Raw genomic sequence first — 13,200 nt, 5'->3', positions numbered from 1 at the left:
ACGCAACATCTGTGAAGCTCAATAAAGCAAAAAGCAAGAAAAAAAGGTATACCTGTATTTTACAACTACACTGGTATAAAGACAAAGATATTAAAACGTTTTCTATGACTAGAGTTCTTTTCTTCTGATTATGAAAGAACCTAAAACTTTTTTTGTGGGGCCGGAAAAGTGCAGTGGGTTTTGGGCACTGACCACTCTGCCTGATGAAGTCCACGCCGCTGGCCCTGGTCAGTGACACCAGGAGCAGAGGGAGATGGAGGGAACCAGGGCGACCTTGCCCTCCCCCCACAGCTAAGGGGTGTGCCAGGCCCCAAACGGGTCTGTTCTCCCCTAACTAGGCAGGCCTGTGCACCGGCCAGACTCCCCACCTGCTGACCTGAGGTGGAGCTGGGAGCCCGGTTTAACCTCGGGGCGGGGCGGCCCTCGCCCCAGCCCTCCCTCCCCAGGCCGACTGTGCCCCAGCGGGGGCGGGGCTGGCCTGGAGGACTTACTTGAGTTCCACTGACCGCGAGCCCGGCCATGGTGAAGGGGCGGACGCTGGGCTCCGAGTGCAGAGCACAGAACAGAGAACGTGACGGCGCCAAGCAGCGCGGGTCCGGAGCTTTAGTTCCGCACTCGGAGATCAGCTGACCCGGCGGAAGCCCGAGGCGCGGGCTGGAGTCCGGACCTGCGCTCCGCTGTGCGCGGGCCGACCACGCCAGGACGGGCCCTCGCGCAGGTGAGCCTCGTCTACCCCACCGCGCGCCACAACAGGTGGCCCGCGCGCCCCGCCGGGAGGGCCTGAGCGCTGGATTTCTCCGTGCTTCCCGGGCCTCCCGGGACCTATCGCGCATGAGGCGGTCAGGGAAATAAGAATAGCGTCCCCTAAAGCCCCATGCCCAGAGCTCTACTGTGTTAGTCGGGACAGACTGGGGATAAGGGGGCCTGCCCATCAGAGGCGCCCCGTCTGAGCGTTGGCGAAAGAGGGGTTAAAGAGCCATTCCTTTCCAATATTTCACAATCCGGATTACATAACTGTCTTCAACTGCAGGGAGGAGGGGCCTCTTGCCCGGAACTCCCCTCCCCAACTTTTGAGGGGAAGGGGGAAGTGAAGAGGTTGAACGGACACCTGGTGGGGTGGGGTTTCCATTTCTGGAGAAGGAGGCGGGAATTGAAATGCTGGCTCAGGTAGCAGCACGCGCTGTAAACACACACACACACACACACACACACACACACACACACCACCCCACCACCCCATTCCCTCACCCCACCAGGTGTCCGTTCAACCTCTTCCCGTTGACAGTAATAAACCCCGGGAAGAGAATCGAATGATCTGCCCAAATTTCAGGCTTCTCTTCTTCTCTCCCTGTTCAGAGAAAAGGTACTGGTGAAGCTCAAAGTCATCCATGAGGTCAGACCACACACGCATACACACCTTCCGCTCATCTGGAAGTGAGGGCTGGCCATTTCCTGCCTCCTGTCTGGATGAAATTCGGCCCAGCGGGCAGGTAACCGGAAGCTCATGCCTGTCCTCAATGGAAAGGATCCAGATCTTCTCTATGCCTATTTTTGCCTTTACACCCCATTCCCAGGATGCACAAAGCTACTACCAGATACCAATTCTTGGTCATGTTATCACCTATTGCCTATTGCAGCTAACAGCCAGCCCAACCAGTTATGGCCTCTCCACCCTGCTCCCTTCATACTCATGGGTACAGGCACCATTCAAATAGAGAACGGAAAACTGAGTTCTGACTTGCCAGACTCCAGGTCTCACTGCATTGCAGGTACCTCAACTCAGTAGACCTATTGTAATTGCAGCTCCCCACCTCTGTCCAGGGGGTGTCCACAGGGCTTTTCATTGTTCTTTGTGTCTAAACAGCACTTAGAAACTCCTGGTTGTGAAGCTGAGGATGATCATTATGGTCATGGTTAAGCATTGTGTGGCGCTCATCGTTGTCTCAGGGCTGGTGCCAACACATTGTGTAATGTGAGCCCTTATTGTCAGCATTTGGATGAGTGGTGTTGACCTCTGAGGGTTGACCCGACTGCCCCTCTCTCTGCTGGGAGGAGCGGACACAACACAGTGGAGCTATAAGAACATAGCTGTAAGAATATTTGGCTGTGTTTGCTTTGGGAAGTTCCAGGAAACGCTGTAACAAAAGGTCTTGCAGGCCAAAAAAGAAAGCTTGCCCTCCAGAGATAAGGGGGATCAAAGGGAATCTTTTGAGGCCTACTGCCCCACAGACCAGCTCCTCACGCTCCTTCCTCCTTCTCTGCTGGATGTACCTTCTCTGGTCCATTGTCCACTTTTGTCTGCCTTTCCTGCCTAAAAAAGAGGAAGTGGGCCTCGTCTCTGACTGTCATGATAATGTGCCCTCCCCAAGCACCTTTCACCTTGGCCTTCCTAGAAAGGCTTTGACCAGCAGGAGAGGACATGTGGAAACAGACTTAAACCTATTCAAAGATGAAACTGGAAACCCCCCTCCCAGGAGGAGGGTGCTGGTGGTCATCTCACCCATGCCCCTTCCTCCACACGTGGCTGTCTTCTGAGTACACTGTTCTGCAGACTCGACCTGCCAATAACACCAGTGGGCAGGCATCTTCTCCACCTTTCCAGACCCCCTCACTACTGTTCCCTCCTCTGCATAGCCCCAGGGTGATCATTCTAAAAGCCCTATTTGATCCTACCTAAAGTCTTTCAATGGCCTCTGATCGACTAATAATACTCATAGAGTCCAAAATCTCTAGTATGTCCCTCAAGATCTTTTTAATCCCATCAACCCTTACTTCTGCCTCTTCTACTTCTCACATCCTCTACTTGGCTTTTCAGTTGTTAGTTTTGCCTAGAATGACTCATCCTACTCTTGTCTCCACTAGGTGAACACGTCGGGAAGGCCAGTTGACGGTAGGGGAGTGATCATTAGCGAAATCACAAAAAATAAAGTTCAGGATAGCTCATATTAAGGTCGGCTTTAGTGTTTGAAACGTAAGCTGATGCCAACAAGGAGCTATTGAAAGTTCTTGAGCAGGGTAGAAATTTGCTGAAGGTAGTGGGGGAGGGATCCTCTAGAAGCAGACTGGATTAACCTTTCCTTACTCCCCTCAGGTTTTAGAAGTAAGTCTTCAGAACATAACAGAAGACGGAGAAGGAGAAGGAGGAGGGGGGAAAAGAGGAGAAGGAGAGGCAGGAAAGGCAGAAAGAAAAAAGAAGTCTATATCTCTGGACCAACGAAGATTGGAAGAGGGAGGCTGAGACACCCTTCTACCTCATCCCCTTCTTGAACAAAAAGGAAAATTAAGTAGAAATAGCAAAGGTAACACTCTGCAGGTAATGTGGCCCTTCCTTGGGAAGGAGAGAAAGCAAAAGAATACTGAGGTAGTGCTGGCCCAGGAGGTGGACAGCTGATTCCTTCGAAATACAAGAAATTTACAAAAGTGAACAGAGGAGATAAGTCTTGTCGGGGCTTCTTCCTGAACACGCCTCTTTCTGCCCCTGCCCCAGGAGCCCTGAGGGAAGGGGAAGGCTCATGCAATCATCTAAGTTCTTCCTCAGTCCCCTCACCCCATTGCATGAGCAATGGAGAGTGAGCTGCCTGCTCCCCTTGCCGCACTCCATTTTATTCCCCAGCCCTTCTGCCCCAGCCTCCAAGGACCAGGCTCTGTGCTAGGCACTGGGGGTATGCATTGACTAAGACCCTTCGGGAAAGATCTGTGCTCCGACATTTACAGTATTACTAAGTGGGCTATGTTAACAAGAAGCACTGTAATCGTGACCCTATTTTCTGAACCCAAAATTGAGACATGTCACCTAATTTGTACAGTGCACTCATGAGGACCACAGCACAGAAAGTTCAAATCAGACTTGGACTGGAAATCCTGCACCTATAAATTCTGGAACTCTTAACATGTGCATGTGGAGAGTGAGAAGGCTCAACACATACAACTGGACATTTCCTGATCACCCTTGATGAAGAGGGCAATATTTTATTTCTACTGTCATCTTTGTTATTATTATTATTCTTCTTTGGCAGCAGAGGCCCTTTCCCCTCGAGTCCTTCCTCCATCACATTCCTGGGGACAAAAAGGAAGATCCTGTTTATTTCTAATCAAGGGAGTTGATTCTGGGGTCGGCCAGAATCAGCAAAACAGGAACTGATTCCTTAAATCTTCCAACCCTATGCCTCAGCAGCTGAGAGGACAAGGCCAGTTAACAAAGTTTTATCAGCATTCCTACCTGTCCTTCGCCGAATTTCTATTCAGCCTGGCCTCATTTCTCCCAGGCCTAGCCCCTGGGCAGATTAAAATGGTTGCTGTAATTAATCATGCCCCAGCCCCTAGTTCAGACTCACCACATTCAGATTTCAATTAAAAAAAAAAAAAAACTGCTGGATGTCTGCATACAAAATGCTCTTTGTTGCTGAGGCAGCCTTCTTTCAGCCTAAAGAAGGGAGTTTAGGAAGTGTAGGAAAGAGGAAAGGTTTCCAGGCCCTCTCTGCAGTATTTGCACAGAAGTGACGGATGGAGGATGGTCTGTGCTCCAAAACACCTCTCTGATCAAACCAGAACGAATCAAAATTTTAAAAATGTATGTTAAATGCAATCATAATGCCTGGCATGAGTTAGTCATTGCACAAATGTTAGTTTATTGTTATGATTTACTATTCTAGTAATGATTATTTACTAGTATAGTAATTATTATTGCTATTAGTATTAATTCTCAGTGCTTCCAATTTCCCTTCTCTTTTGATCTTAAAAGATTTCCTTGTTGTTGCTTCTATTAACATGCAAATATTAACAGGGAGTGGGGAAGGGAGTAGGTTTGGGGCGGTGAGTGGAAAAGGGGCTTCTGCTTTTCACTCCATTTCTTCTGTGATTTTTGCAACATGCATCCTACTACTTTTGTAATTAAAAAGGGAGGAGATTGGGATGGAAGGGGCAGGAAAAGAGAATGTAAAGTTGAAACTGCCATCTGCTAATCTCTTAATTAGCATTATTTCCACAGATCCTGAAAATGTCAGTGAGAAACAAATCTTATTCCCCAATTTGCCTGGAACTTGCCCAATACTCCAAGTCCTTAGCTGGGTTCAGACGGAAGTCATCTCTGTCTTGGGGAGAGGGGCTCATATTGGACTTTCAAGAGGCAAAGGGAATATTGACCAGAAGAATCTGCTCAAATGTATATTGTCCAGTGGGAGCAAGGGGAACAGTGTCTAAGACCCAGGTACCCTTCCGGAATCCCAACTTGGCATAGAGAGGTTCTAGCACTTAAAGGCTGAGGAAACTCCCCCCACCTCAATTAACATATATGGAAATGAGATTCTCAGTCAGTAGGTAGTACCCTATCGCCTGTGTTTTTCTCAAGTGCCCCCCGTAATGTGGATTTGTGACCATCCAAATGCCCTGCTTTAGAAATCATCTACTCCAACTACTGACAGGAGAGTGGAAGGGACTGGCCCAGTGTCACCTAGCAAATGAGCATTTGACCCAAGGCCAGAAGTCTGATCTGAAAAAAATAAAACAGGACTCCTCCTATGTCCCAGTAAGAGCAAAGTGAAGAGACTGGGCAGCGGCACCAGAAAGATGCCACTTCACATCTAATCGCTTCTTGTCACGTTGTAACCATTTTCCTCATATGGAGCCCCACGCTGATGGATCAGAAATAACATTTTCAAAGTTATATCTGCAAGGAAATGGCTATTAATGTTCTTCCTCTCCTTTTAGAGCGCTGAGGAATACATATTAATTTTCTCTCTACTTATATTGCCTATTTGCAAATTGTATTCACTACCCAGCTCCAATTTGTCCTACCCCTGAAGAGATTATGATGAATAAATGTGTTCCTGGAAATAAAATAAAATAAAAAATTTGTCACTGAGATTTATTTTTATAATTATTTACAGGAATTATTTTAGAATTTATGGGGGGCAATAATAATAACGCACACACGAGGGTTCTGGCATGATTTACCAATATTAATTCAGAGTCTCTTCCCACTTCTCCGAAAGGAGCCCCAGCTCTCTCTGTAGCTCTGAGCCAGGGGCAAAGCCAGTGTCAGCTGCACCGGGCACCACCGGTGCCAGAAGGCTGAGGGTCAGATGAAGTGCTCGTCAAGCCTTATAGTGCCCAGTGCCCTGGCCTAGGAGTCCTGGGTTCAAGACCTAGCTTTGCTACTAACTAGCTGGGTGCCCTTGGATAAATCCTTTCATTCCTAATATCCTCAGTTTCCTTAAATGTAAACTCACTGAGCTAAACAACTATTTGTACTAAAATGAAAATACAAGGAAGTATGGAAATCTCCCCCAAATAAGGAGAGAGAATGGAGTCATTAGTAAGTATTTCTTGAGCAACTACTGTGTTTCAGGCACTGAGAGCACAATAAGGAAAAAGACATATACAGTCCTGACTCCCATGAGGCTTACATTCTGGTGGGAGGACACAGGTAACAAGTAGGTAAATAATACAATTTCAAGTATGTGAGATATATGATTTCAGATAGTACTGACACATGCTATGAAGACAAAAGCAGACAATGTGGGGCAGTGGATAATTTAGGTACAGTGTCCAAGGTCTCTGCCAGCCCTTCAGGGCCTTTCTTCTGTGAAATCCTTGATGAACAGAGCATGGTCTAGACTTCAGCCCCACTCACAAGGCTTTTGTGATGCACAAACTGCATAGCCTCAAACAGCTATGGAGTGTTCTGGGAGGCTTCTCTACGGGGTGAAATAATTGCTCTGAAGTTTGAATAATAAGATGGAGTCAGCCATGAGAAGACTTGTGAGAAAGGTTTTCCAGGCTGAGGGAACAGCAATTTTGCTTATGCCTGAGTCGTTAACTTGAACTCAAGTGCTTTCAAGGGCCCAGTATCACCCCAGTGAGAACGATGAGTATCCCAGGTACAGCTGCACCAGGCCTTGGATTGCTCTAGCTCCAAAGCACAGGCCGGCTAAGCCTTTGAGATGCAGCAGCTAAACACAGAGACATTTATGGGCACTCACAAGTTCTAGGGTGAACATCGAGGGGAAAAATGTTCCAAGCAGCTAGAACAGCAAGTGCAAAGGCTCTAAGGCAGGAAGGTGTCTGGCAGGTTTGGAAAACAGCAAGGATGTCAGAGCATCTGGAATGGAGTAAGCAAGGAGGAGAGTAATAGCAAACGACATCATGGGGTAGGGTGTGGGACAGGGATGGGGGCACATCACCTAAGGCCTGATAGACTGAGGTTAGGACTTGTGCTTGTACCCCAAGTGACTTGAGAAACCTTGAGCAGAAGGCCCACATTTTGTAAGGATTGGTCTGGCTGCTGTGTTGAAAATGGACCACGGACAGGGAAGGGCAGAAGCAGGGAGACCAGAGAGCAAACTATCACAGAAAACCTGGAGACAGTGAACAGTGCTTATATACATATACATATATATATATATATATATATATCTTGAAGATGGCATCAACAGAATTTTCTGATGGATTTGACATGGAGAATATGAGAAACACAGGAATAAAGGGTAACTCCAAGATTTTGACCTAAGCAATTGGAAGGATGGCGTTGTCGTACTGAAATGGATGAGAAAATTAGGGGATGGGGGGTCAGGGAATCACTTTTGGACCGTAAAAGTTTGAGGTTACTTTGAGACATACCAGTGGAAATGTCAAGGAGGAAGTTGGATGCAAGGAAACAGATCTGAACTCGAGTTAGAAATGTACAAGTCCTCAACTTTCAGATGGCATTTAAAGGCACAAGACAGGATGAAAAGCATCTGAAAATTGGGTCTTAGTGCACTAACACGGTTAGAGATACAGGAGAGTGGAAGAAACCACAGGGAAACTAAGAATGGGCAGCTGGAGAGGTAAGGAAGAACAAAAATGAAGTGAGGCCCTGGAAGCCAAGAGAAGAAACTGATCCAAAAAGTTGAGTTTCCAACGTAATGACTAATTCAGCCAAGGATAATCAGGGGGGTGTTGAAAGCACTGGGTGAAGATGATTGGATAAAGATGGGGTACGTACGTACAATGGAATATTACTCGGCCATAAGAAAAGATGAAATAGTGCCATTTGTGACAACATGGATGGACCTTGAGATTATCATGCTAAACGAAATAAGTCAAACAGAAAAAGTCGAGGACTATATGACTTCACTCATATGTGGGATATAAAACTGAAAGCAACAAATTAACAAGAAAAACAAAGAAAATCTCACAGGCACAATGTTTAGTGATAATCAGAAGGTAAGGTGGGGTGATAGAAGAGCATAAAGGGGGTCAAATATATGGCGATGGAAGGAGATTTGACTTTAGCTGGTGAAACACACACTGCAATATATAGATGATGTATTATAAAATTGTACACTTGAAACCTATATAATTTTACTAACCAATGTCACCCCAATAAATTTAATTTGAAAAAAAAGAAATCACTGTATGAACAAGAAGTCATATAATCTTAAGGTATCATCCCACAGATTACCTATAATTACAAAGGGGAAAATACATCTTTACAGTGACGAGATCTGGTGGTCACAATCTGACACAAGAGTTTAAACTTAGCACCTCCAAGGGCGAGACAACCTGACAATTTGGGCCTTTGCTGGGAAGTACATATCACCTACATGGTAGTATTGCCAAAATGTTTAACCAGAATCTACCCAAGAGGAAACAGACAAGTCCAGAAAGGGAACATTCTTCGAGACAACTCGGGTAGACTGCACAAAATGTCAGTATCATGTCAGGGGTTGGGGGACAGAAGGGAATGTTCTAGATAAAAATGGACTAAAGAGACATGAAAACCAAGTACAATGCATGATGTGATTCTTTATTGGATGCTGGAACTGGGGGAAAACAGCTAAAAAGACATTTTAGGGACAATTGGGAATACTTCAATTTGAACCATTTGGTGATATCACTGACATTAAATTAACATTACTTTTCATAGGTGTGCTAATTGTATTGTGATTTCATAAGAGAATGTTCTTTTCCTTAAGAGAAGCAAGCTTAAGGAATGAGGGATAGACATCAAAATGTCTACCGCTTTCAAATGGTTCAGAAGAAAAAAATGTGTGTGTGAGAGAGAGGGAGAGAGAGAGAGAGAGAGAGAGAGAGAGAGAGAGAGAGAGAGAGAGAGAGAGAGAGAGAGAGAACAAACCAGCATGGGAACATGTTAGCTGACAAGTCTAGAAGAAGAGAATTGGGCATTTATTATCCAGTTCTTTAAACTTTTTTCATAAATTTGAGGAACTTTTATAAATAATATGTTAAGTAATAAGAGGAAGAAGTAATTAACTTGCCCCGTGGTACTTAAGATCAACTTAACTGAGGACAGAGAATTCCCCATTGGATTTAACAACATAGAGGTCACTGGTGAACTTGAAGATAGGGAGAAAGAAAAAGAGGTAGGCAGGGGCCAGATCATAAAAAGACAGGCAGGCCTCACTTTGAGCACCATGGAAGCAAATGGCTATTAAACATTTGTGTTTTAGAGAGATCAGTCTGACAGTTGTGGGTAGGATGCGTAGCAGGAGAGAAGGGTCAGGAAAATGTCCTCAAAGGCTCTGCAAGTGCGCCTGACCCCCTATGAAAAGTGATGAGGGACTGCAAGGAGAAAATTGCAAAGAGACTGCAGCCCAATTGCCAGGACTTGATGTCTGTTTGGGTACTGAAGATGGAGGAGCCAAGATGGTGCCATTCACCAAAATAACGGGGGTGGTGACCTTGATGCAATTACAAAGTCTACAAGCGTTGCTCCCTCCTCTGGAGGAGGACACCCCAGGAGCGACAACAGCATGTGATGGTGTAAATGCAGCACATCTGAAGACCTAGTGAGTCACTGCCACACAGCACTCTGCATCTGACAAGCTCAATGTGCTGGGGGCCATGACTTTGGGTGTGTGGCTGGAGGTGACTTTGTTCATAAAGTCTCCTGCTCCAGGGAACCCCTCTTCCCATAACCCTTTCCAAGTGCTGCTTACCCTTGATGACAAGTTTTCCCCAATGCTCCGGCCCTCAGTAACTGCTCAGGATCTGAAACATCGCTGTAAAGCCTTTCCCGTGTGCCTGGCTTTGATGCCTACTATTTGGTGTTGTAACGTACATTTATATCTGTCCCTAAATTCCCAACTAGCTGGTGGACTCCCAGAATGTAGGAAACCCAGTTTATAGCTCAAAATATCTCAGAATAGGTGATCTATAAACTGAAAGATAGAGGCAGGGAGGGAGGAAGAGGATGAAGACCATAGTTTAACACTCCCACTAAAAGCTCACCGTACTGATTCTGAGTTGTGAGGACCACTTTTCACTTCTATGGGAGGGGGTGGTGTTACTTAGAGGCACTTGCTGCTGCTCCCGCCCCCCCTCCTGAGTTAGAACCCCTGGTAGGAAGCCTCCCGGAAACAGCCCACAGTGCTCTCTCCTGAAGCTGTTTGCACTAAGTGACTCACCCAATTAAAAGCATCTACATAACAAAGCCTCACCGGGCTGCAGAGGTCACGGAGACTGTGAAGTGTGTCTTTAGTGTGTGCTGCAGAGAAGGCTCACTAATTACCAGTCATTTCCACCCCTCAAGAACCTGTCAGCCTTTGAGATACAGAGGATAAAAGAATCCCCAAATTCCCACCCGACACCAATCACTTTTCCCTCTCAACCCTCCCCTGCATTTCAAACCTGTGACTATCAAGTGCCAGGGACGGGACTTTGCCCACCTGGCTCAGAGCTGGGAGGAAGGAAGGAGAGGAAAGAGGTTTCTCAATTGGAAGCATTTTTTAGTAAAAGGGAACTGGGAGGGGCAAGGAAGTAAAGAGAGTTCTGGAAGCACTGCATTTTCTGTTAAATGAGCAAACAAACAAAAAAAACTTGCATTGTGTTTTTCTTTACTTATAAAGGTAATTAACGTTTGTAGTAAAAACTACAGGTGAGCAAGAAGAAAGTGAAAATCACCGATGATCCCACCCCCTAAGATGACCAGTGGCTGGTCACACAGACACCCTTGCAGCCTGCTTTCTAGGTGACGTGTATTAACTGTGTGTGTGTGTGTGTGTGTGTGTGTGTGTGTGTGTGTGTGTGTCCCTGCTCTTTCATAACCAGATCTTTTCATCAGCTAATGATGTATCTCCAACATCTCTCCCCATGGGCACATGGAAAGAATATTAGAGCTGGCAGGGGTGCTGAATTGGGCTACCAGAGAAAGTGCATTTGGGCATTAGAACATGAGAGGGAGGCATTGTCAGAATTTCTGAAAGCTGAAGGAGGCTGCTGTGAGTCAGGAAAGAGTCCTGACCTTTGGAACTTGGACAAGTGATTTCCTGTCTATGAACCTCAGTTTCCTCATCTGTAAAATGGGAATAACCGTACATATTTTATAGGATTTTTGTGAGAATTAAAGGAAATCATGATTGTGAAAGGATTATACAGGCAGCGGATGTTTTATTACTCATTTTAGTAAGTGCTCATTCATGCCTATTTTTCACTTAACCCTCTGCTCATCTGTGTTATCAATATAAAGAAGTCATCTGGTTCAGGCTTGGAGATGCTTAAAATCTAATTGGGAAGTTGAACACACGCACACAAAGTAAATTTATTGATTAGTTAATAAAAGATATCAATTAGTAGATAATTAAGTTCCACATGAGATTCAGAGGTAAGAAAGAACACAGGGGGATAATAACAAAATAATAATAACTACTTTGAGCACTTTCTTCATGCCAGGCACATGTGTTGTCTCATTTAATTTACCTATTGACCTATGAGGTAAGTACCATGATTACATATACTTTGCACAGGAGGAAATTGAAACTTCAAAGAGCTTAAGAGCGCTGCCCAAGTCACACAGCTAGGAAATATGGCAGTACCGTTCTTTGGAATCGAGCAGATGGACGCCGGAGCCCACCACCTGCAGAAGCACTGTGAGCTACTCTGATGGGGGCCAAGGAGGAAGCTAAGCCCTGAACTCAGTGGTACAAGAGGGAGCCTCAGAAGCAAAGATGGGACCGAGGAGGGTGTATTGGTGTGAGGGGAAAGACCCCAGTCTGGCCGGATGGCCAGTCTATGGGGACTGTGAAAAGTACGCTTTGCCGGTAAGAAGACTGAAGGAAAGGAGCTAAGGCACGTGAAACATTCTTTGGTGGGAAATGGATTTCCCGTGAGGGTTTGGGACAATTCAGGGTCTAATCAAAGCTGTGTTTGGGAAGCGGGGCTGGAGGTTTTTAGGTGGAGGTGAGGAGGACTGAAGCTGGAGCAGAAGCACCAGAGGGGAGAAGCCATCCTTCCTAGAAAGCGCTCGTTCCCCTACTTTTTCTCTTCGTGACATTTGGGGCTGATCTACATTTGGTTCCCATGACCTCTGGCCATGTTTTGGCATGTTTACTAACTCCTTTCACACTTTGGTTCTATAGGAAGTAGCTCGTTCATTCATTCCATAAGTGCTCCCATGTCACAAGGAGAATCAATCTGTACAACCTGGGGGCTAATTATTGTTAAAGGTGGAAGAGGTTGAAGACGATGCTGCTGCTCTGCCAGAGCTGATCCTTACCAGGCTCCCCGGAACCCTCCTACCCTGATCCTGACAGCCCCTCCCTCCCCACATCACCCAGCTCCTCAGGCCACTCCTGCCACTTCTCACCCCCAAACCTCCTCATCGCTGCTGAATGGGCTGGTCCCCCACCAGCTGGTGGCAAAAAGGCCCCCTTTCTTCTGAAGAGGCAGGACAGGAGGACAAAGGATACGGCAAGGCCTTTGGCTCTTCAAGTGAAACTTTGTTTATATGAGGATGTGGCAAATAACTGTGTGGTAAAAAGAGTCCCTGAGAGGTCAGAAGGTTCAGTAGCAAAGATGGGGACTAAGAAAGAAAAATCTTTGAAAAATGGATTCATGTAACCAATATTTATTGGATATCATTGATGTGCATTGTAGATTCTGCAGGAAACAAAAGTAGGGTGACTTCATTCATGCCCTTAATTAATGCTTTGGAAAAGGTAGGGGGGAGGAAGGGAAGAAGTAGAGATATACAAAAAGAATAAGCATCGAGCCCAGAGACATGAAGCATTTGGCCAATGTCAAGGGTTGGGAAGAGTGCAGTACAGTGTGGAGGGAAAACCTGCTACCCCTTCCTTGATGCTACTCATATGCAAGACCTCAAATGCTTCAAGCCACCGTATTCCCAAGGAAATGGAGGCAGACGTGTTCCCATGCCATTGACTACATTCCACAACCTTTTCTCATCACTCCAAAGTCCCA

General features: G+C 46.0%; 1 protein-coding gene and 1 long non-coding RNA gene across 4 annotated transcripts in view; one reads left to right on the top strand and one right to left on the bottom strand.

The window, feature by feature from the left end:
- The window catches only part of LRMDA (leucine rich melanocyte differentiation associated), a 1,027,260-nt gene extending 1,026,318 nt beyond the window's left edge, over positions 1 to 942 (bottom strand). The window contains exon 1 of the mRNA XM_019745989.3: positions 492 to 942. Coding sequence (XP_019601548.2) covers positions 492 to 932 — 441 coding nt within the window. The 5' untranslated portion in view covers positions 933 to 942. The remainder of the gene's footprint in view (positions 1 to 491) is intronic.
- Positions 580 to 5,851, top strand: LOC141572945 (uncharacterized). 3 transcript variants are annotated; one of them, XR_016018928.1, is made up of 4 exons: positions 580 to 718; positions 1,357 to 1,490; positions 1,638 to 1,769; positions 3,092 to 5,851. It is a non-coding gene; the product is annotated as an uncharacterized LOC141572945 (long non-coding RNA). The 3 variants fall into 3 exon arrangements; XR_012498531.2 differs by lacking the exon at positions 1,638 to 1,769; XR_012498529.2 differs by having other exon boundaries at positions 1,357 to 1,769.
- The last annotated feature ends 7,349 nt before the right edge of the window (positions 5,852 to 13,200 follow it).

This window comes from Rhinolophus sinicus, chromosome 15 (genome assembly GCF_057876585.1).
Source record: "Rhinolophus sinicus isolate RSI-liver-muscle chromosome 15, RSI-T2T, whole genome shotgun sequence".
Lineage (NCBI taxonomy): Eukaryota > Metazoa > Chordata > Mammalia > Chiroptera > Rhinolophidae > Rhinolophus > Rhinolophus sinicus.
This window is presented reverse-complemented; position numbering and strand designations above follow the sequence as displayed.